The sequence below is a fragment of the Eumetopias jubatus genome, unplaced genomic scaffold, assembly GCF_037043125.1.
Source record: "Eumetopias jubatus isolate StellerSeaLion01/CBP00866 unplaced genomic scaffold, mEumJub1_p1.0 scaffold_12, whole genome shotgun sequence".
In the NCBI taxonomy this organism is placed as follows: domain Eukaryota; kingdom Metazoa; phylum Chordata; class Mammalia; order Carnivora; family Otariidae; genus Eumetopias; species Eumetopias jubatus.
This window is the reverse complement of record NW_028274818.1, coordinates 61,043,923-61,063,900: the sequence shown is the minus strand read 5'-3', so window position 1 is coordinate 61,063,900 and position 19,978 is coordinate 61,043,923. Positions and strand designations below refer to the sequence as shown.

At 40.8% G+C, this 19,978-nt stretch overlaps 2 protein-coding genes across 5 annotated transcripts in view; both read left to right on the top strand.

The window, feature by feature from the left end:
- Positions 1-2,815: 2,815 nt before the first annotated feature.
- The window catches only part of OPN3 (opsin 3), a 47,879-nt gene continuing 30,716 nt past the window's right edge, over positions 2,816-19,978 (top strand). For 2 of the 4 annotated variants that reach the window (XR_015766512.1, XM_028111900.2), the window contains exon 1: positions 2,816-3,281. Coding sequence is in view for 3 of the 4 variants with exons in the window: in XM_028111900.2 (XP_027967701.2) it covers positions 2,909-3,281 (373 nt within the window). In the remaining variant the exon portion in view is untranslated. Of the gene's footprint in view, positions 3,282-7,223; positions 7,563-17,109; positions 17,163-19,978 lie in introns of those variants that run through there. The other 2 variants (XM_028111901.2, XM_088017143.1) reach the window with 2 other exon arrangements.
- Positions 3,194-12,782, top strand: CHML (CHM like Rab escort protein). Its single transcript, XM_028111898.2, has 2 exons — positions 3,194-3,281; positions 7,533-12,782. Exon 2 carries the CDS (start codon positions 7,560-7,562, stop codon positions 9,522-9,524), a length of 1,965 nt encoding a protein of 654 aa, XP_027967699.1. The 5' UTR covers positions 3,194-3,281; positions 7,533-7,559; the 3' UTR covers positions 9,525-12,782.

The window sequence follows — 19,978 nt, the reverse complement described above, 5'->3', positions numbered from 1 at the left end:
CATCCTAGCGGGTGTGAAGCGATATATCACTGTGGCTTTGATTTGCATTTCCCTAATGACTAATGAGGTAGAGTATCTTCTCATGTGCTTATTGGTCATTTGTATATCTTTGTAGAAATGTCTATTCAAGTCCTTTGCCCATTTTTGAATTGGGTCCTTGGGGATTTTTTGTTGTTGTTGTTACTGTTGAGTTGTAGGAGATCTTCTTTTATTCTGGATATTAATCCTTTACAGATCTATGATTTGCAAATATTTTAGGAGTTGTCATTTCACTCTCTTGATGGTGTCCTTTGATGCACAAAAATTTTGAATTTTGTTGGAGTTCAATTTATCTATTTTTTCTTTTCTTACCTGTGCCTTTGGTGCCATATCCCAGACATTGTTGCCAAATCCAATGCAGTGAAGATGTTTTTCCTATGTTTTCTTCTAAGAGTTCTATGGTTTTAGTGCTTAAGTTTAGCTATTTGATCTTTTCTGAGTTAATTTTTCTATATGGTGTAAGAGAAGCGTCCAACTTCATTTTTTTGCAGGTGGACATCCAGGTTTCCAAGCACCATTTGTCGGAAAGACTTTCCTTTGCCCAATGAATGGCCTTGGCATCCTTGTCAAAAATCAGTTGACCATATGCATGAAAGTTTATATTTTGACTATTCTGTTCCATTGGTCTATATATGTCTGTCCTGATGCCAGTATTACACTTACCTTTCAAGTTGTAGTATTTTGCCATCATCTTATCATAATTCTGAAAATACATAAAAATATATATCATTATTGACAATTTAAATCATATTTGTGGTAATAGGGCCTGTTTCTCTCGAGTCTCATAAACATCCTTAATAGTTAATAGTATTGTAAAAATGACTCTATCAGAATCCTTCACATTTGCCAAAAGCCTCTTACTCCTCTTTTGCGTTCCCTGCTGTTATTCCTCTCCCATAGATGTTGCCCTGGACTTGACTCTGAGAGAGTAAAAGCCAAAGTTCTTTTATTAAAATGGCCATAGCCTTGCATGATCTGCCCAATCACGGCTCACCCACCTTTCTGCCTTCATTTCTTAATTCCCCTTCTGGTACAGCTACATTGGTTTCCTTGTTTTTTTCTCTAACATGCTAAGCACACTCCTAACTGAGTACATGTTCCCTGTGCTTGCAGAACTCAGCACGGCCATCCATAACCACCTGTACAAAATAACATTTTCCCTCTCTCCCCTATACCCCTTCTATGCCTTATATTTCTTTATGGCACATATCAGCACTTGACACACTGCATACATACTTATTTGATTATTGTCTGTTGTCCCAACACAACCAGAATGTAAGCTTTGTGAGGGCAGGGCTTCAGCACCAATGAAAGAAAGAAAGAAAGAAAGAATGAATGAATGAATGAATGAATGCTTTAGAGAAAATATAGTGAGTCCTTCTTTATTCATTCAACAAATATTTATTGAGAACTTACTGTAGACTGGGCAGGAAGTGTGATGAAAACACAGTGAACATTAAACATGTGGAACTTGTTAAATGGTTCCGTACATCTAAAATATAAAATTAAAAGTATTTTTTAAAGGTGTGTATGGGTTAGTCTCATAGATGATAAATCCAGATTGGAATCTTTAAAGACAAATCAAGGTTTTGAGGGCAGAACACACTGCCATTCAGCTATTGCTCAATGCACCAGGGTAGAGAGATCACCCCACCCTATTTGATTCTATATGTCCAGGGAATTTAGAATGGGGGTTCAGGGAAGCTAGTCATTCTCTACTGGTCTTTTGAACAGAGGTGAAAAGGGTAAACACCTTCATAGAGGACAATTCCTTTGCCCTTCCACACCGTGTTAGTCACCAGTTCCCAGAGCCTCCTTCAGGTCTGGCCCGGACTGTGGTCCTCCTTTGGGACCTTGTTAGGGGCTATGCAGGGACAGAGGCACGGCCCTTGCAGACTGTGATCACGTTCACAACCTATATTTGAATTGTACTATATTTTCATCGCTACTGGGGAAAAGGCCAAGTGGAAAAATGTGTGCTGTTCTAAATATAGCACCTACCTCTCTATACCTGCTATATTTAGGTTGAAGCTTTGAGGGCACAGCGTGGACAGTCACCTCCAGTGAAGGGCTTTGGCAGGCCTCAGTAACAGAACAGACTACCGCTACTCTGGAGCGGGACGGGAAGGACAACGTTGGCAGGCCTCGGGATCCAGCCTGGGGCTCACGTTACCTGTGTGAGATGCCAGTGGCATTGCGCGCTAGCGGTGGGTTATTACAGCTTCACGGTAAGGTGAGAAACCCAAGAGAGAAGGCCCTCACCCACCTTCTTCTTAGCACGTGTTAGATGCAGGCGCTCATAAATGTTTATAAATGAGTGAATGCACAAGTGAGTGACTGAATGGGTGCACGAGTAGGATGCTTTCAAGCTGGGTGCAGGGAGATGGGGTGTGGGGAGCCAATGACAGTGGGGACCCCACTGACTTCGCCTCTCCGCTGGCCCTTCGCGCGTGCACGCGAGCACGCACACGCCGGGGCAGGAGTGCCGGGGGCCGGAGAGTCTGGGGCCCAGGGAGCGAGCAAAACCGAGGACGCGCCGGAGGGGAGAGGCAGTAAAGGCCCCGCGGGGCAGGGGGAGGTTTCAGGGAGGGGGCTGGGGGCGCGGGGAGCGGCGGGAACGCGACGAGCCGAGGGAGGGGGCGGAGCTACACAGGCGTGTCGGGAACGCGGCGCGCGGGAGGGGGCGGGGCTACGGGGGCGCGCCGGGCGGAAGGGGTGGGGGAGGGCGGTCCTGGGCGACGCGTCGCAGCCCCGGCGCGCACAATGGCCCGAGCGGGTGGCGGAGCTGGAGCCCCACCCAGTGCGGAGCGCGCCGCGGCCCGCGCCTGAGGCTAAGCGCCTCGTCCGTCAAGCGCGCCGGCGCCGGGCCATGTACTCGGGGAACCGTAGCGGCGGCCAGGGCCACTGGGAGGGCGGCGGGGCCGCGGGCGCCGAGGGGCTGGGACCGGCGGGGACGCTCAGCCCCGCGCCTCTCTTCAGCCCTGGCACGTACGAGCGCCTGGCTCTGCTGCTCGGCTCCATCGGGCTGCTGGGCGTCGGCAACAACCTGCTGGTGCTCGTCCTCTACTACAAGTTCCAGCGGCTCCGCACTCCCACCCACCTCTTGCTGGTCAACATCTGCCTCAGCGACCTGCTGGTTTCCCTCTTCGGGGTCACCTTTACCTTCGTGTCCTGCCTGAGGAACGGCTGGGTCTGGGACACCGTGGGCTGCGTGTGGGACGGGTTTAGCAGCAGCCTCTTCGGTGAGTTGGGCTGGGAGGAGAAACCATTCTCCCCTCTGCCAACTTCCATTCCCTGCATTGCCACCATCTCTGTGCGTCCCCTTGCCACCCAGCCCACTCTCAGCCCCTCCTCACGCGGCCTCATCTCCAACCCGCCCAGCAGCTCAGCGCCCGCACCAGTCTCGCCTCCTCTCGTCAACCCCAAGCTGCATGGCTTTCCTTCCTCTTTACTTCACCTCCTTTCGCCCCGCGGCGGCCTCGGCTGTGTCCCTGTGGCCACTTCTCTCCCCGCAGCCGGCCCTAAACCCCAACCCGGCTTTGGCCCCAGTTCCTCCCTGACTCCCTCCATCCGCTGTCCAGTTCGTCTCATTTCTGTTTTCACCCCCTAATATAATTCAACAGGGCACGAAACAGCGGCTTTACACTTTGAGGAAAGAAACAAGGGGCTGTAGAGTCAACAGATTCAAGAAAACGAGTAACTAACTCATGAAAGCTGGAGAGGGTGATGGGAAGAGAGTTAATTCAATACTCTTTGTAGCAGAGGGGCAGTGTGTGTAATTTTTTTCTTTAATTTTGCTCATTAGCAGATGTAAACCTTTGAATGCTTCCTAGGAAGTGAAAGAGCTTCATTCAGGTCCTCAGAATGCAAATCGGCATGTGGCCTTATAAGCTATTTCTACTATATTTTCCTCCTTAGTGGTTCCAGCACACCAAAATCTAAGGTGAGATTACAGCTGGCTCAGAGAATCCCACCCTAGATGGACAAATAATTAGCTGTGCAGCCAGTAGATTTCATTAAAGTAGAATTTGACTGTTAAGTGAACATTTATTTCAACAATACTCCTAATCCTATGGACGATTCAAGTCTCACTAAGACTTGACATTTTGAAGGATGATCATTTTGAAGGATGTATCATTGAAGATGTGATTTTCTAAGCTTGGGAATTATCCTTCTGTGTGTGCTCCAGGAATTTCATTGACACAAGATATGAAATAGGAATGTGTATTTCTCAGGTCTTAAAGTTCCTTGAAAAAAAACAAAACAAAACGTGAAATATATTGATAATTTATTACTGCTTTTATCCTGGCAGGTTTTTGAGAACAAAATCTTTGTAGCATTATCAGAAATTGTCTTATTCCCCCAACTTCCTATGTTGTGGCAGACCCAAATATTATATTTGTTATAATTAACTTTTTGGTGTTTTGAAGGAAACAAAATTGTCATAGAAATCATGATTTCATTTATTTGATTGACTCAATGATTCCAATAGTCTAATACTACTTCCCCCTCCTCAATAAGCAATCTGAGAGTTTTATTTATACAAATATTTGAAACTTGGGAGGGGGCCTTAAGTGTATGTAGGTGGTGATATAGATGGCTATGTGCTTATACACTTTATATTAATTTAAAATACCTGTCAGGCAATTTTTTAGGCAGGGCTAAGCTTTCATTTAAGGAGGGTGATTGAAGCTTAAACCTGAAGTGTCATCAGTAATGCTTCCTGGGCTGGGCAACAGGTGTTTGTTCACAGACATGAAAGTTCTTATTTCCAAGAAGTGCTTTTTCTGTGCGGGACAGTTCTGTTTTATTTGGACTCTGGGCCTGGGGGCTTAAAAACAAGGGTATGTTGAGTTCTTTATTAAAGTACCAGCATTCACCCTCTTCCTCATCTCTTCCTTCTGTGACCTCATTCTCCTGCTGTGTCTCCTTCCTTTGCTTTTTCCTCTTTCAGTTCTTCCTGCTCAGGTCCCATCCTAGTCAGAAGGGATTTTCTAAGACTGCTAGAAATGTTTACCACACACGCTATTTTGCCTGACGACTGCTCTGTTGCTCTGGGCATATAGTTACTGCTTTCAACCATAACTTTATCTTTGTTTTTAAATTAGAGGTGGAAACTCCGGGGTAAGAGATTCAGACTTTGTTTAAGCCCTGGGTGACAAGTCAGTAGTGGGGTTATGATGGACTGAAAAAGTTCTTAGTCAAGATTAAGATTTTCTTTGCTTGAAGTAAATTCCAAGGATTGTGCTTCTAAGATAAGGGTTAAAGTCAACAGAAGGGAGGGTGCTTCCCCAGTTGTTATCCCCGAACAAGAACTAACCATGGATTGTTGAAGGGGGAGGACATTTAAAAATGCCAGAAGTGGCTGCTTGTTCTAGGGGTTCCTGGAGAGGCTGCCCTATCAAGTGGAAAGCCCAACGGCCTCCTGACACAAGAGTGGGTTCTACTCTGTCGCCTGGCTAACGTTTTGTGTGGACTTTCCCGGCCACTTAATCCCGCCTGCAGTCAATTTTGTTCTCTCTCTTATGGGGGAGTGAGCTAAATGTTCTTTAAGGTTGTTCTGTCCTATGTGCTTAAGGACCTTTTGAGGACTCTTTTGATATCTGTGGGTTAGAAGGTGCCTGGTTTTAGCACTTATGGCTTGTATCCTCTGTTCTATCTCCTGAGCCAAGAATAAGCACATGCTGTGGTTACACTTCTTCATATACCTTCCTGGGTTCTGTCTTCCTCTGCACACCCTGCAAGAAGAAGGCGGGATTAAGTAATGCAGACATACTTACATACATGTATGAGTAGGCAACACAACTGCCTCATCAGTGCTCAATTCCTGGTTTTTCAGGGAATGCTGAAAACAAGTGGAATCTCTGATATTCTTGAGGCAGAGGCTTTGACTAGACAGGACTGTTAAGACTGCCTTTTCACTTAAACTGACCAGTCGGTTTGTTCAGTGAACTAGTCAATTTAATCCAACTTTTGGTTGAATGGCTTGTTTTACAAATGTCCAAGCTAATTGGTCATCTTAGCCTAGGCAGGCCCAGTTAGTACTGATGTCAATTTAAGTAAGTGTAATGATAGAGAAAATTAGCGCTCTGAGAACTCTTCCTCAAACTGCACAATGACAACTGATAGAAAGGCCCCCTTCACGTGGTGTGTATAGTGCATTAGCCTAAAGACTTCCAGGTGAGTATGCCTTTTACCCCCTTGGCTGTTGCACCTCTAGCCACACTTAGCGCCACACAAATGTTCTGTGTGTGGCATAATAACCAGTATTATGCCAGAAGTTAATGGGAGAGCCTTTCTTCCCTGCTACCTCCTACCCTTCAAAAACAGCAAACAACATGTTAATCTTAGCAGAGGATGATGATTAGACGGGCCTTTATCTTGGGATACAGAGATTCATTGTCATAGAGCCAGAGTCTGGCAAAATGCAGGTCACCCTATGTTCACTTGGATTTTAGAAGCAGGTATTATTTATGTTAAGGTATTTTAACTTACAAAGATAGGAATTTTCCTTTTTAACTTACACCTAAAAAAACACATGTGCTTATGTACATTCATATAAAGATTTGTTAAAAATGCATGTTCCCTTCAGTAGACCTTTTTTTGCAACTAAATATCTCAAAATGCTAGTTGTTTTACTGAAATAATCCTTTTGCAATAATCTGGCTGGTTAATTCAGTTGAAATAGTCTCACGATGCTACCACGAGATCCTAAGGGTGCTTGTGGCATGGAAATGCCTTCATTCAGCTGTTCTAAAATCACCCACAGGCTAAATTGGCCACAGAAATATTCCTCTTCATGACAATGGGCGCACAGTATGTAGTCTGTTTCCATAAACACATTTTTTATAGTCTAAGCTCACAGTTCTATATAGTTTTATTCAAATATTAATTTTACTAAAAGCAAAAGTTACAGAATTGTATTATGAAAATTCTTTGTTTTTATGGGACATCATGAGGTCCTTTCCTCATTATTGCATGGTTTTGGGGGGTAAATCTCTATTGTTCATTTTTGAGAAATTAGAAAATATGTAAGAAAGCATTTAATGTTTTGCTTTCCTAGGGGCTTATGTCCTGATAACAAGTCAGACTCCAGTGGAGTAATTGTAATTGCTGTTGCATGAAATTACTTTTCTCTTAATATTGTTTACAGTTGTATTCTTTCTTGAATTTTCTTCTTTCAGAGAAGAGTTCCAGTCACAAATGCATGTGTGATGCATTTTGACATTTACTGCTAAGATGAAATGCAGGAAGGAAAACCACACATCCGTTTTAGTGTTCTCAGATGTGATTAGATATACTTTATCATATTTTTATGCTACTGACCTATAAGGAAAACAATATTAAGAAAGGTTAACTGTAAACAGCTAGTTCCTGCAACCTCAGTACTTCTGGGATGACCTGGAATATCACGAGGAGAGATTTTATTACAGCATATTCACATCTCAGCTGAGCCCTCAGCCTAGACTCACACGCATTTCCTTTATCGGCAGTTGTCACCAGACGCTTTATCTCCCAGAATGGCGGACAGTCTTCCCACAGAGTTCGATGTGGTCATAATAGGGACAGGTCTGCCCGAATCCATCCTTGCAGCTGCGTGTTCAAGAAGTGGCCAGAGGGTTCTGCATCTTGATTCAAGAAGTTACTATGGAGGAAACTGGGCAAGTTTCAGCTTTTCAGGATTGCTCTCCTGGTTGAAGGAGTATCAGCAAAACAGTGACATTGCAGATGAAAGTACTGCCTCATGGCAAGGCCTGATCCATGAAACAGAAGAAGCTATCACTCTTCGCAAGAAGGATGAAACTATTCAACACATAGAAGTTTTTTGTTATGCCAGTCAGGATATGGATGACAATATTGAAGAGACTGATGCTCTGCAGAAAAATCCTTCCTCAGTAATATCTAGTACCACCACTAAACCTCTGGATTCTGCATGCTTGTCTGAAGAAACACCTTCATTATATGCTACTGGCCATGAATTGCCTGCCAAAGACACTCCAAAAAGTGACGGAGAAATTTCACTAGAAGTAACTGATGTTGAGGACACCTTGGCAAAAGAAAAATATTGTGGAGATAAAACTTGTATACACACAGTTTCAGATGGAGATAAAGATGAAAACAAACCTATAGAGGAAGACAACACTGACCAACCAAAGAGAAATAAGATTACTTACTCTCAAATAGTTAAAAAAAGCAGGAGGTTTAATATTGATTTGGTATCAAAGCTTCTGTATTCTCAAGGATTGCTAATTGATCTCTTAATCAAATCAAATGTTAGTCGTTATGCAGAATTTAAAAATGTCACTAGGATTCTTGCATTTCGTGAAGGAAAAGTAGAACAGGTGCCTTGTTCCAGAGCAGATGTCTTTAATAGCAAAGAACTCACTATGGTTGAAAAGAGGATACTGATGAAATTTCTTACGTTTTGTTTAGACTATGAACAACATCCTGATCAATACCAAGCTTTTGTGCAATGCTCATTTTCAGAGTACTTACAAACTAAAAAATTAACCCCCAATCTCCAACATTTTGTGCTGCACTCAATTGCAATGACAGAGTCATCTTGCAGTACAATAGATGGCCTTAAAGCAACTAAAAACTTCCTTCGGTGTCTTGGACGGTTCGGCAACACTCCCTTTTTATTTCCCTTGTATGGGCAAGGAGAAATTCCCCAATGTTTCTGCAGGATGTGTGCAGTTTTTGGTGGAATCTATTGCCTTCGTCATAAAGTTCAATGCCTTGTAGTTGACAAAGAATCTGGAAGATGTAAAGCAATTATAGATCACTTAGGTCAAAGAATAAATGCTAAATATTTTATTGTGGAGGATAGTTACCTTTCTGAGGAAACATGCTCAAATGTACAGTATAAGCAGATCTCCAGGGCAGTGCTCATTACAGATCAGTCTATACTAAAGGCAGATTCAGATCAGCAAATTTCCATTTTGGTAGTGCCTCCACCAGAATCAGGAACATGTGCTGTTCGTGTCACTGAATTATGTTCTTCAACCATGACGTGCATGAAAGACACCTATCTGGTACATCTGACCTGTTCATCTTCTAAAACAGCACGAGAAGACTTAGAGTCAGTAGTGAAGAAATTATTCACCCCATTTACTGAAACAGAAATAGACAAGGAAGAACTTACAAAGCCAAGACTCTTGTGGGCTCTTTATTTTAATATGAGAGATTCCTCGGGAATCAGCAGAAGCTCATATAATGGCTTACCTTCCAATGTTTATGTCTGCTCTGGGCCTGACTGTGGACTGGGAAATGAGCATGCAGTCAAGCAAGCTGAAACGCTTTTCCAGGAGATCTTTCCCAGTGAAGAATTCTGCCCCCCACCTCCGAATCCAGAAGACATTATCTTTGATGGTGATGATAAACAACCAGAGGCTCCTGGAACCAATAATATAATCATGGCCAAACTAGACTCCTCTGAGGGAAGTAAAAATCTAGAAAGCCCAGGGAAGCACCTTCAAAACTAGAAAAAAGCAAACTGGAAATGCTACTTTGGGCCTTCATCCTGGCATCAGAATATTTTCATTTAAAGGACCGTTTCCTATATGATTAATTAGAACTGGTTATATGATGAATGCTATGCAGATGTTGTCTTAAATTCTGTTTGAGACATTCAGTCACTGAATGTCGTTGTTAATCAGTAACTGATTGATTATTGGATAAGGTTAGTTTTAGTATTGGGTGTATTAGTGAGGGTTCTATATTAGCAACTGTGTTTAAAGGGACATAATATGTGTCTGCTAATGACCTTCAGATTTTATTAGTCTATCAATATCTAAGGAATATTTTATTTACTTTTGCAATTATTTTAGTTGCTACCGCCTCTGAATAATTAAACACATACAGTAAATTATGTGGGTCTTTTGTATATAGTATAAATGTACAGACACAGTGGTAGCAATAGCAACTTATCCAACTACCAACTGTTAAAAGATTAGCCTTGGATGATCCTTTATTTGTGAAGGTCTAGTGTTTACAACACATTGTGCAGTTCAGTTCCCCTACTTGACCCTTGTAACTGGCGAGGCAATGACACCACCACAATCTTCTGTATTACAAGAAAGTGGTGGATTGTTCATCTGGTCATTGAAGAGGTCATTCTTGGGAAATTTGACCCAAAGGAAATCTAGGGGTCAGATTGGTTCTGATTTAATACTTCAGAAAATTTCTGCAGAGCCCTGTGCTGGCACCTAAAAGAAAAGAACTTCCAACAACTAACTCGAGCCAAAAGAAAAAAATATATTGCCCCAGGAAAAGGTACTGCAGATAGGCTGTTTTGAAATTCCTAAGAAGAAATGGAGTGAGGCATTTCTAACCTGAGATACTGATGGTTTTTCAAAGCCATCCATAGATTTCCCGAGGTTTCTTCATGAGGGTGAGATCTACCACCTTGTTGGCACTACCACTTTAATTAGCAGCACTGACTATGACAGATAGGAGTGAATAAAGAAGGAGGGTTTCACCATGTCTCCTCCCTTGAGCCTCACCTCACAGTTAGTGAGGTGACTTCCTCCATGAACACTTCTGCCTTTCAACTGTTATCTAGAGAACAGAAACTTTTTTTCCTAGAGCCATCAGAAGTCAAAACTTGTACTCCAGTAGTGAAAACCTGTAGAGTTGTCAGAAGAGGTAAACTGCCTCTCCCTTCAGTCTCCTGTTTCCATTCCTCTGAATGGTAATCCTATAGGAAGAGAGCCCCCCAGAGCCAATTTTCGTTCTGGAATGGAGCATTTACTTATGTGCTAGGCACTTGTGCTTTCTAGTTACAGTTTCTCAACACCCTGTGAGGCTGATAGTATTGAATACGTTTTTAAAGAAGAGGCAAAGAGGTAAAGACAATTATTAATAATTTGCCCAGGGTCTGGTATGTGGAAGAGCCAATGTTGGAATCCAGGCTGTCAGGATTTTGAAGTCTCCGATAACATTAACTGTTAGAGGAGTGCAGGCGCTGCAGGAGGAGGAGAAGACGCTCATAAAAATCCATGTACGTTTTGGGGGAAGCAGAGCAGACAGACTCCGGTCTCTCAGCTTATACTCAGATCAGGGAAATGTGAAGATAAGGATTAATTAGAAATAAATATAGGTTAGAGCTAAGGAGCTCATGGAAGCAGAATTTGGCTAAGTTTTAACAAAGTAATGCTTTTTAATAATGTTTCTTTTGATCTGAATGTGTTATAAAAATATGCAGATGTTACTAGGCCAAAATAAGTTGTGAGTAGTCTTTTGTTGCTCTTCTATATGTGAGGAAATGAAACAAAGACTTAAGTAATTTATAGCTTACTGAAAATAGAAGTCATGAATTGGTATTAATATTTATGCTTTTTTTTAATATGGCAAAGTGGTTCTATTAGGTATATCCTAAGGTTTAAACGTATCAAAATAATTTCACCATCTATAAAACAGAACTAATACTTTGCAGAATTATTGTGAAGATTAAGATAATGTGTTTGAAATCATATCCAAAGGAATGCCACTAGATGACATTAATATGTAGATTTATTACGCTTCCACTTAACATTCCAACTGATACTTTATGTAATTTGACAGAATTGTGGCAAATTAGGAAAATAGGCAAGGAAAGATAGATTTCTCTTTTTAACTTAGGGGAAAAAAATGAGAGTCTTGCCCTTTAAATACTAAATTAACCTTTCTAAATATACTATGATGCTGAGTAGGAAGTTTAAGACTTAATAAACTGGTTGGAAAGAAATAATTATGTAATAACTACTGGTGGAAAGATTAATTGGATGTCAGTGTGAAAAAAAGAATTAGGCCGACTTTACACACGGTAAGACCATTCATTCCGTATGAATTAAAATGTTGATTATAAAGGTAAAAATAAAAAGACTACAATTCTCATTCCAATAGTACAAAAGAAACTTTATGGCAGTGAAAAATATCTTTGGCAGCATAGGTGAGATCAACTAAAGAAAAATGAAAAATGTACACTAAATAGGAAGAAGACAAAAAAAGAAGAGATTGGATTTTTAAAAAGCTACTTGAATTACACATGGATAAAGTGCTTAATATTTTTTAAAAAGGAGATGTAAAGCCATAAAGTTTCTACTCTTTACTAAGTAAATTTATGAAAGGTTAGAGTACAAATGAGAAGATTCAAGTAAAAGTCAATTCTTGGAATGATATTCAGGTTTCCTACTATTAAAAATGCAAATTGAAACAACTTTGACCTGGTTTATGCTATTATATTAGCAAAACATTTTAAAATTCATGTGTTTTCATACCAGTAGCATTATATTAGTAATTTTTAAAAGAACTATTTAGATGAATGTAACAAAAGCTCTGTAACCAATCTATTTTTGGCTAGATCAAGGCACTTTGAGCAGCATATGCCCAGGAAAATAGTTAAAAGAAAAATAAGCTACTTGTACAAGATACTTATAGCAATTCTATTCTTACACGTTTGAAAAAAAAGCCCAGTATTTGGGAAATGGATAAGTAAATTTTGATGTATTGGTATTGCTATTGTAGACCATTACCTAGTCATTAAATGATATATGTAAAATTGTATGAAAAATGTTAAATGAGATTCAAAAGTGTTAAAACATGATTTTATGTACTGATTATATTTGTGTAAAAGTTTAGGTGTCTACCTTGAAAAGAATCAGAAGAAAACATGTAATTAATTGGAGTTTAACATTAAGGGGTTCTTTTTTTCTGTAAAATGTTGATGTGTATGATACAAATAAAAAATAATTGGTAAAGTGGTTACTGAATTGGTGAGAAAGTTACTGATGTTTTGGGAAACTTACAAAATTCTTCAAATTAAAAAAAAATGTATTCTTTTTATTTTAATGTCAAATGGTAATCTCCAAAAACATAGAAAGTTTTACAACTCTTGTTGGAAAGGACTTCTTGGTTAAGATGGATTTTGTATCTTGTATCTTTCCTCAGCTGCTCAGAATTAAGAAATAAGGTATATTGTGGCAACACTTTTTTAAAAAATGGAAACCCCAGAGACAGAGGTGGAAATAATAGAAATAATATTAAAGCATCCTAGGACATCTGTATGAAGACATTCCATACTAATTAAAAAGTGTGGCCCCAAATCCAAGAATACACTCTTCATTTGGGGGTTTTGGGGGCCAGGGAAATGAAGGAGGATTTGGAGTCATAGACATGGCCAAGCCTCTGTCTGAGGAGTGTTCTCAGGGAGACCACCTAAGGACAGATCTCAGGGCACTGAGGATGCTAGCAGACCCTTTCTTCCTGTCAGCCTGACTGATCCAAAGCAAGGTGATTTGAATATAACAAACATTAGTTGAACATCAACTGTGGGTTATGAATTAACATTCTAAGAATTTGAAATAGAAAAATGAGTAAGTTCTGTACCTGAGAATCTTTATGTTAGAGAATATACCTTTTTACCTTAATGAGAATATAAAACGTTTTCTATCCATCATACTCCCCACTATAACTACTACCACCCTGCTCCCCCCGCCCCCACAAAGAAAAAGAAGCGGGATATCTGGTTTGAGATGCACAGCATTCCTTTAAAGGGAGTCCAAACATTTTACTACAGTTGGAAACAAGTAGCTTAAGAGTTAAAAAGTCAGTTAAGTCTATTTTAGCTACCACTTAGCTAATTAAGAAGTTTCTCACATTAATCAGAAGTTTTTTGTGTTGCTTGGGGGGAAACATGAAAAGAAAGTACAAGAGATAGGGTCCCAGGGACCCAGGGCACTGAGAGCTCAGGGAATCAGGAATGTAAATACACCAAAACGATGAAGCAGATCATAAAGTTCCAAGGCCAAGAAGTTCTGATTAGGATGAGTTGTATTTCCTTCCTCTTGGCAGCACAAGTGGTAGTCATGCTCTCACTGCATGGAGGTAGTTGCCTCCTCTGAAGATTTTTAAATTTTTACTTCAGTATCTTTACCTTCGTCATTAAGAGGCATTGTTTCTAGTGTAGTTCTTAATTCTTTTAACTGACAACCTAATGTATTCACATTTCAACAGCAGGGGACACAATACGGCCAGCTCTCTCTAAGGCATGAACAAAGAAGCTGCCTGAGCTGGAAGAATTGGACTCTAACATGCATATTAGGAGAGCAGTCCTGCTGCAGCACTGGTAGGAACACTGCCTTTTCTCTTGACAACTACATTTTCTTTCATGAACCTCAGAACAACTTGTCAGGTAAGAAAGGGCGGGTATTTATACCCATTTCCTAGATAAGACCTGCAGGAATTGAGGGACTGAAGTGGACACGTCCCTAGTGAGTGTCAAGATCATTCATGAGAATTGCAGCATAACTGTGCCAGGCTGCCTCCGGGTCGGCACAGCTGTGTGTCGCATGTAAGAGTGTGTAACACAGAAATCACTGCCTGAAAAGTGGCTCCTAGAATTTTAGAGGACATTTGTTTTTCAACAAGTAGCAAAAAATCTTCCTATCAATTAAGATCTGTGTGATTAGAGTGGGACGATGGGTTGGGAGAGGGCAAAGGAAGTTGATGACTTAAGGTCATACCCGAAATCAAAGCAGACGGTTTCGTTATCCCAGTATTTATTTATTTTGAGAGCTTCATTTCTTGATATGCAGTGTCTATTAGCTCCTGCTGTTGTCCTAGGATTTTGGCATTTTCTTGTTGCTAAATATGTATTTAACCCTAACACCCTATGAATGATGACTATGAATAAAGGCATGTCTGTCATCGGAGGAAACAGTGAGCGGCTTCAGAAGTGCAGGGTTGACAAAGTATAACAGGAAGGTAAATACCTGTTTGTAGTTCAGTGCCTAAGCTTTAGGCACATTCTAGTTTTAAAGAAATAAGAATCCTTGGGGAAATTCATTCCATGGGGTTTATACCAGTTCTTTTTATTACTTATCACATGATTAAAGTCCTTGGAGCACCCATGTCTGTTTGAGACTTTTAAAATTTTTTAAAAATTTTATTTATTTGACAGAGGAAGAGAGAGAACACAAGCAGTGGGGAGAGGCAGCAGTAGAGGGAGAAGCAGGCTCCCCACTGATCAGGGAGCCAGAGGTGGGACTCGATCCCAGGACCCCGAGATCATGACCTGAGCCAAAGGCAGACACTTAACTGCCTGAGCCACCCAGGTGCCCCTGTTAGAGACTTTTATTTGTTCTTTTATTTATTCCTCCCTCATACTTCAAAATAACAGAAATATTACTAACGAAGTATAGGGAAGTATTTTTTTGCATCAATATAAGTTAATTTCATCATTACGTGTAAGTTTAAAGTTTTTATCCCAATTTCAGCATTGCTATTGCCCATTGTAAAGAAGAAATTTGGGGGAATGTCCTGCTGAGGAAGACCAGGGAATCTTGTCTTTAGGCAATTAATATAACTATTAATTTCCTAAAATGACTTCAGTGAAGTATTACAGAGAAATGAACTGTATGTCCATCTCTTCCTTTAACAGTCCCACTTTATGACTACATACTGTTATTTATCATGACCTCTGTTGTTGAGACAAATACCAACTAGGTGTTTATTAAAAGGAAAATGCAACAGATGAGAACTGCACTAGAAGTCATTTGTCATGAGACTATAATTTCCTTTAAAACAAAGTCTGAGTGTGCTTTAACTCTATACCCTCTACAGTATCTTGCACTTCACAGGCCGCCAAACCCAGATTTGCTGCACTCTTCTTTCCAAGTCACCCCTTTACTTTCATCACCCCATTCCAGACAGAGGACCACTGGGGCCAAGCTCTGGGAAAATAATATCAGAATCATGGTCCCAGGTCTTTTTGTTAGTAGCATAGATAATTAGTTTTATGATAAGTCTATGTGAATCAACAAAAATACTGAAAAATAGGGAACATTTAAAATCCATAAGATGTTCCACCTCATACTTTTGCTAATTTTCTCCCATCAAGGCAGTTATTCTCAAACCAGGGTGATTTTGCCCATTTGGCAATGTCTGGACATTTTTGGTTGTCGAAACTACAAAACTAGCAAGGGGGTGCTACCAGCATCTAGTGGGTAGAGGACAGGGATGCTGCTAAACACCCTACAATTTACAAGACAGCGTCCTCCCCCAAGAAAGAATTATCCAGCCCCAAATGTCAGTGGTGCCAAGGTTGAAAAACTCTTCATTCAAGCTTTGAGTATTTATAATGAATTTGTTTTCCTTTCTTTTACCTTTTTTCCCCAACATCTTCTGACTGTAAGTGCTTCTTCAATAGGGTCATTGTTGGTAGGAACTGCTGTCTTGCTGCCCCCACCACATGTCCCCCAGTGCCCCGGTCCACCTCCCTCAATAGTCAACAGTTGCTTCCTTCTGAAGGAATATAACTCAAACTCCAAAACAGAATTCAGAGAATTAGGGAATATGTCTCATCCTCTCCCAATTGTCAGGATAGATTAGAGATTTTGTTGGTTCAAAAAAAAATTCATTAATCCAGAAATAGAATAATTCTGCAAAACATTTACAGAAATGAGAGAATGATATCTTATTTATTTTAGTGTTTTTTGGTAATACTTCCTTGTTACCTTTTTAGATGATATCTTTGTATATATTGCAAACAACTATCTCAAAATCAATGTAAATGTATTTTAATATACTTTTTTTTTTTGAAGGAGTGCTTTTCACTTGACAGACTATAGGCACATGAATCAAATTACAGGTATATAATAATATCCTGTGAGTTTCGAAGAATCCAATCCAAGACTAAATAAACCACCCATAATTGAATTTTACCTGCATTTTCATTCACTGATAGTTCACCAAGCAATGAAAGAGTGTAGCAGCTTGACAATAAACAGGGATTATCTATAGACAATACCCAAATTGTAATGGAATAGGTCAGTATTCTTAATACAGAGAAGAACCTCACCTAAATTACACTGCAAAGAGAAACAGGGTTCGATACAACGTGACGTTTATTGAACGTTGTCCTCCAGTTGCTGTGTTAGACTCTGGGAATGCAGACTTAATAACTGTAATTAGTACGTACTGAGCACTTCCTTTATGCCAAGCACTGTTCTAAGGGTGTGCTATATTTATCTTACTTAATCCTCATAACGGCCCAATTGGGTATGTGCTCTTATTATCCCCGTTTTGCAGATGGGAAAACATACACTGTGAAGACAAAGAACTTGACCAAAACCACACAGCTGGTAAGTGATAGAGCTGGGCCTCAGTCCCAGGGAGTCCGACTCCAGAATGCACATGCTGTGACTGAAATGTGGTGGGGTCTTCAGAGAGGGCTCAGAGCAAGTCCAGGAACAAGTAACTACTGTTGTGCCAGGAACAGTTCTAATTTCTTTATACATATTATCTCATTTTTAAGATAACTCTGGGAGGCAGGTATTAATATTTCCATGTGTACATGAGAAATCGGGCTCATAATTTTCCTGAAGTTATAGAATTGTAAAGTAGTGGAACTCCCACTCCACTGGGGCTGACATTGGTGCATAGTTAACCACTCCATTAATGAGGCTGTGATCATTTTTGTGATGTAAGTATAGACAAACTTCAGTGGAGGCACAGAGTATTTTGTCTGACTAGGGAAATCTAAGAAGGCTTCATGAAGGAAAAAGCCGGGGCCCTGAAGGTTGAGAAGGATTTCTTTAAGTCAATATGGAGAACATTCCATATAGGGAGAACATGGAAACAGGCATGTGGGCATTGAAGTGGTCTGCATGGCTAGAGCAATGACCTGGTGTGGAGAGGTGGGCACAGGGGATAGGGTCCCATGTATCAGCCATCTTGAACCATGCTAATTATCAGCTGTGTAGAACCATACTAATTATCATAGTCTTGAATACCAGGGGATTTGTGAATACAAGTGAATAATGAGGAGCTGTTGAAGTTTTTCTAGTTAAGGCTTATGTTTAAAAGCATACCCGTTGGCAATGTGGAGGGAAGCTTGGAAGGTGCAGAGACCTACAGATGACTGGGCAGGAGAAAAAATATGGTATGGCCTGGGAAGGGCAGGGTGGTAAGAGTGCAACAGGCAGAGAAAAATGTGGACATAGAAACGTAGGACCTGGAAAATGACTGTATGTTATGGATAGGTAGAGAGAAAAAGGAGCTGAAAATGACTAAAATTTCAGCATTGGTACTTGAATGAGTGGAATACATTTAACCAAAGTTGGGAACGAGTTTTGAGGAAAAGCAAACAGATTTGGCTGGCCATGCAAGGTGATCAGGAGGTGGTTCTGGAAGGTCTTAAAGGCTTTTGTATGCTAGGGAGTTTTGACTTTGTCCTAGTGGTATAGCACTTCATGTCATTAACCAAGGAAATGGGCTGCATCTGGATATGTATAGAGGAGGAATCCAAGGGTGGCAAAAAATGTAGAAAGGAGACCAGACGGCTACTAGAAGATCTGAGCAAGAGATGATGAGAGTCTGAACTGGGGTCATAGCAGGTAAGACAGAGGAGGACAGACTTGAGAATGACTGCGGAGATTAAATCAGCATGACTCAGTGATTGATTGGATGTCAGTGCTGCAAGAGAGCGAGAGAAATCCCAAGACAGCTGAGAAGGAGCTGGTAGATAAGGACGTGTTGGGAATGCAAACATGGCGCTCCACTGGGTTTGATGTAGTAACTCCTGCCCCTGGATTAGTCCCAGACTGGGAAGGTTCCTTTTCTAGGATTCCTGGATATACATTCCTTCCCCCCGCCCCCTGCTGGGCTTGTTAAGCCTCAAGGATGTGAGTCAGATGCTGCTAGTACCTTGATTCCCAGAGAGTCCTTCTAAGACTTAGGCCACGCTGGGAGCAACCAAGCCAATGATGGGAGGAGATGAATTATTTCAGACCCCTAGTTTACATGGCTCATGCTATATTTCTGTTGGACAATGTGCCTGCATCCAGTGCCACTTGAGACTTCCCAGTTAAATGAAATAATCCAATTTCTTTTTCCTAAAAGGGGGAAAAAAGGTGACATAGAAATAGGAGAAGAGGTAGGAGAGGGGTTCTAGAAGCCAAGGGGAGTTTCAAAAAAGTTCCTGGTCTAAAGTGTTGATATTGCAAAGAGGTTGGGTAAACTAATGTTATAGTGATTGATTTCTCAGTTGATAAAATTCTAGAACAATGGTTTTATACTGTAGAGTATAAATCAAATGGGAATATCTTTAAAATACAGACTGCCAGGCACCACTCCTGCATTCTGGGTTGGTGAGTATACAGAGGGCAACTGTAGTTGATTGCTAGGTAGGTGGGGGGTTGTCATGCATCGTGATACAGATAAGTGGGAATAAAGCAAGTATCTGATGATACAGTAGAGGGGACTTAATGTAGCTTCTGGTGCATATTTTGGCAAGTTGTACTAAAAGCATTAAAATTTTGTATACCTTCTTACCCAACAATTATAATGCCAAGAATTTATCCTAAGGAGGTAATCATATGTGTATGGAAATGTATAGCAAATGGATTATAATGTCCATGGCTAGTGCTTACTAAGTGTGTACCACATGCTAGTTACTGTTATATGTGCTTCATGCATATTAACTCTTAAACTTTATCCCAGCTCTGTGAGGTAGATACTATTACCCCAATATTCAGTTAAAGAGAGTAAAGCACCAGGAGATTAATTTATTCGAGATTTCATAAGAAGTGGAGGATACAAAGCCTGAATCCAGTGCCCTTGATGGTGATGTTATACCATCTCTCCTCACAGCATTGTTAGAATAGTCAAAAATCTAAAGCAATCTAAAGTTCTGCAGTATGACATCTAAGAGAGCACATGTTTCAGAAATCAACATACCAGCAAGCAGATCATTCAGGACTCAGACTCTGGAGACACTCTTTACCTCCTCTTGCTCCCAGAGATGATCAGAACAAATCCCATCATACCTCCCATCCCTGCAGTTATCCGTTGGTGCCAAAAGGGAAAACCTCTTCAGTCTGTGATAACTCACATCTTTATGGCTCAGTGTATTTCTTGATCTGATCCAATCCTGAGCTCCTGCCATGTGTGCTCAGCC

What these genes read in the sequence shown, in the direction of transcription:
- CHML (XM_028111898.2), top strand. Translation starts at nt 7,560, where the DNA reads ATGGCGGACAGTCTTCCCACAGAGTTCGATGTGGTCATAATAGGGACA.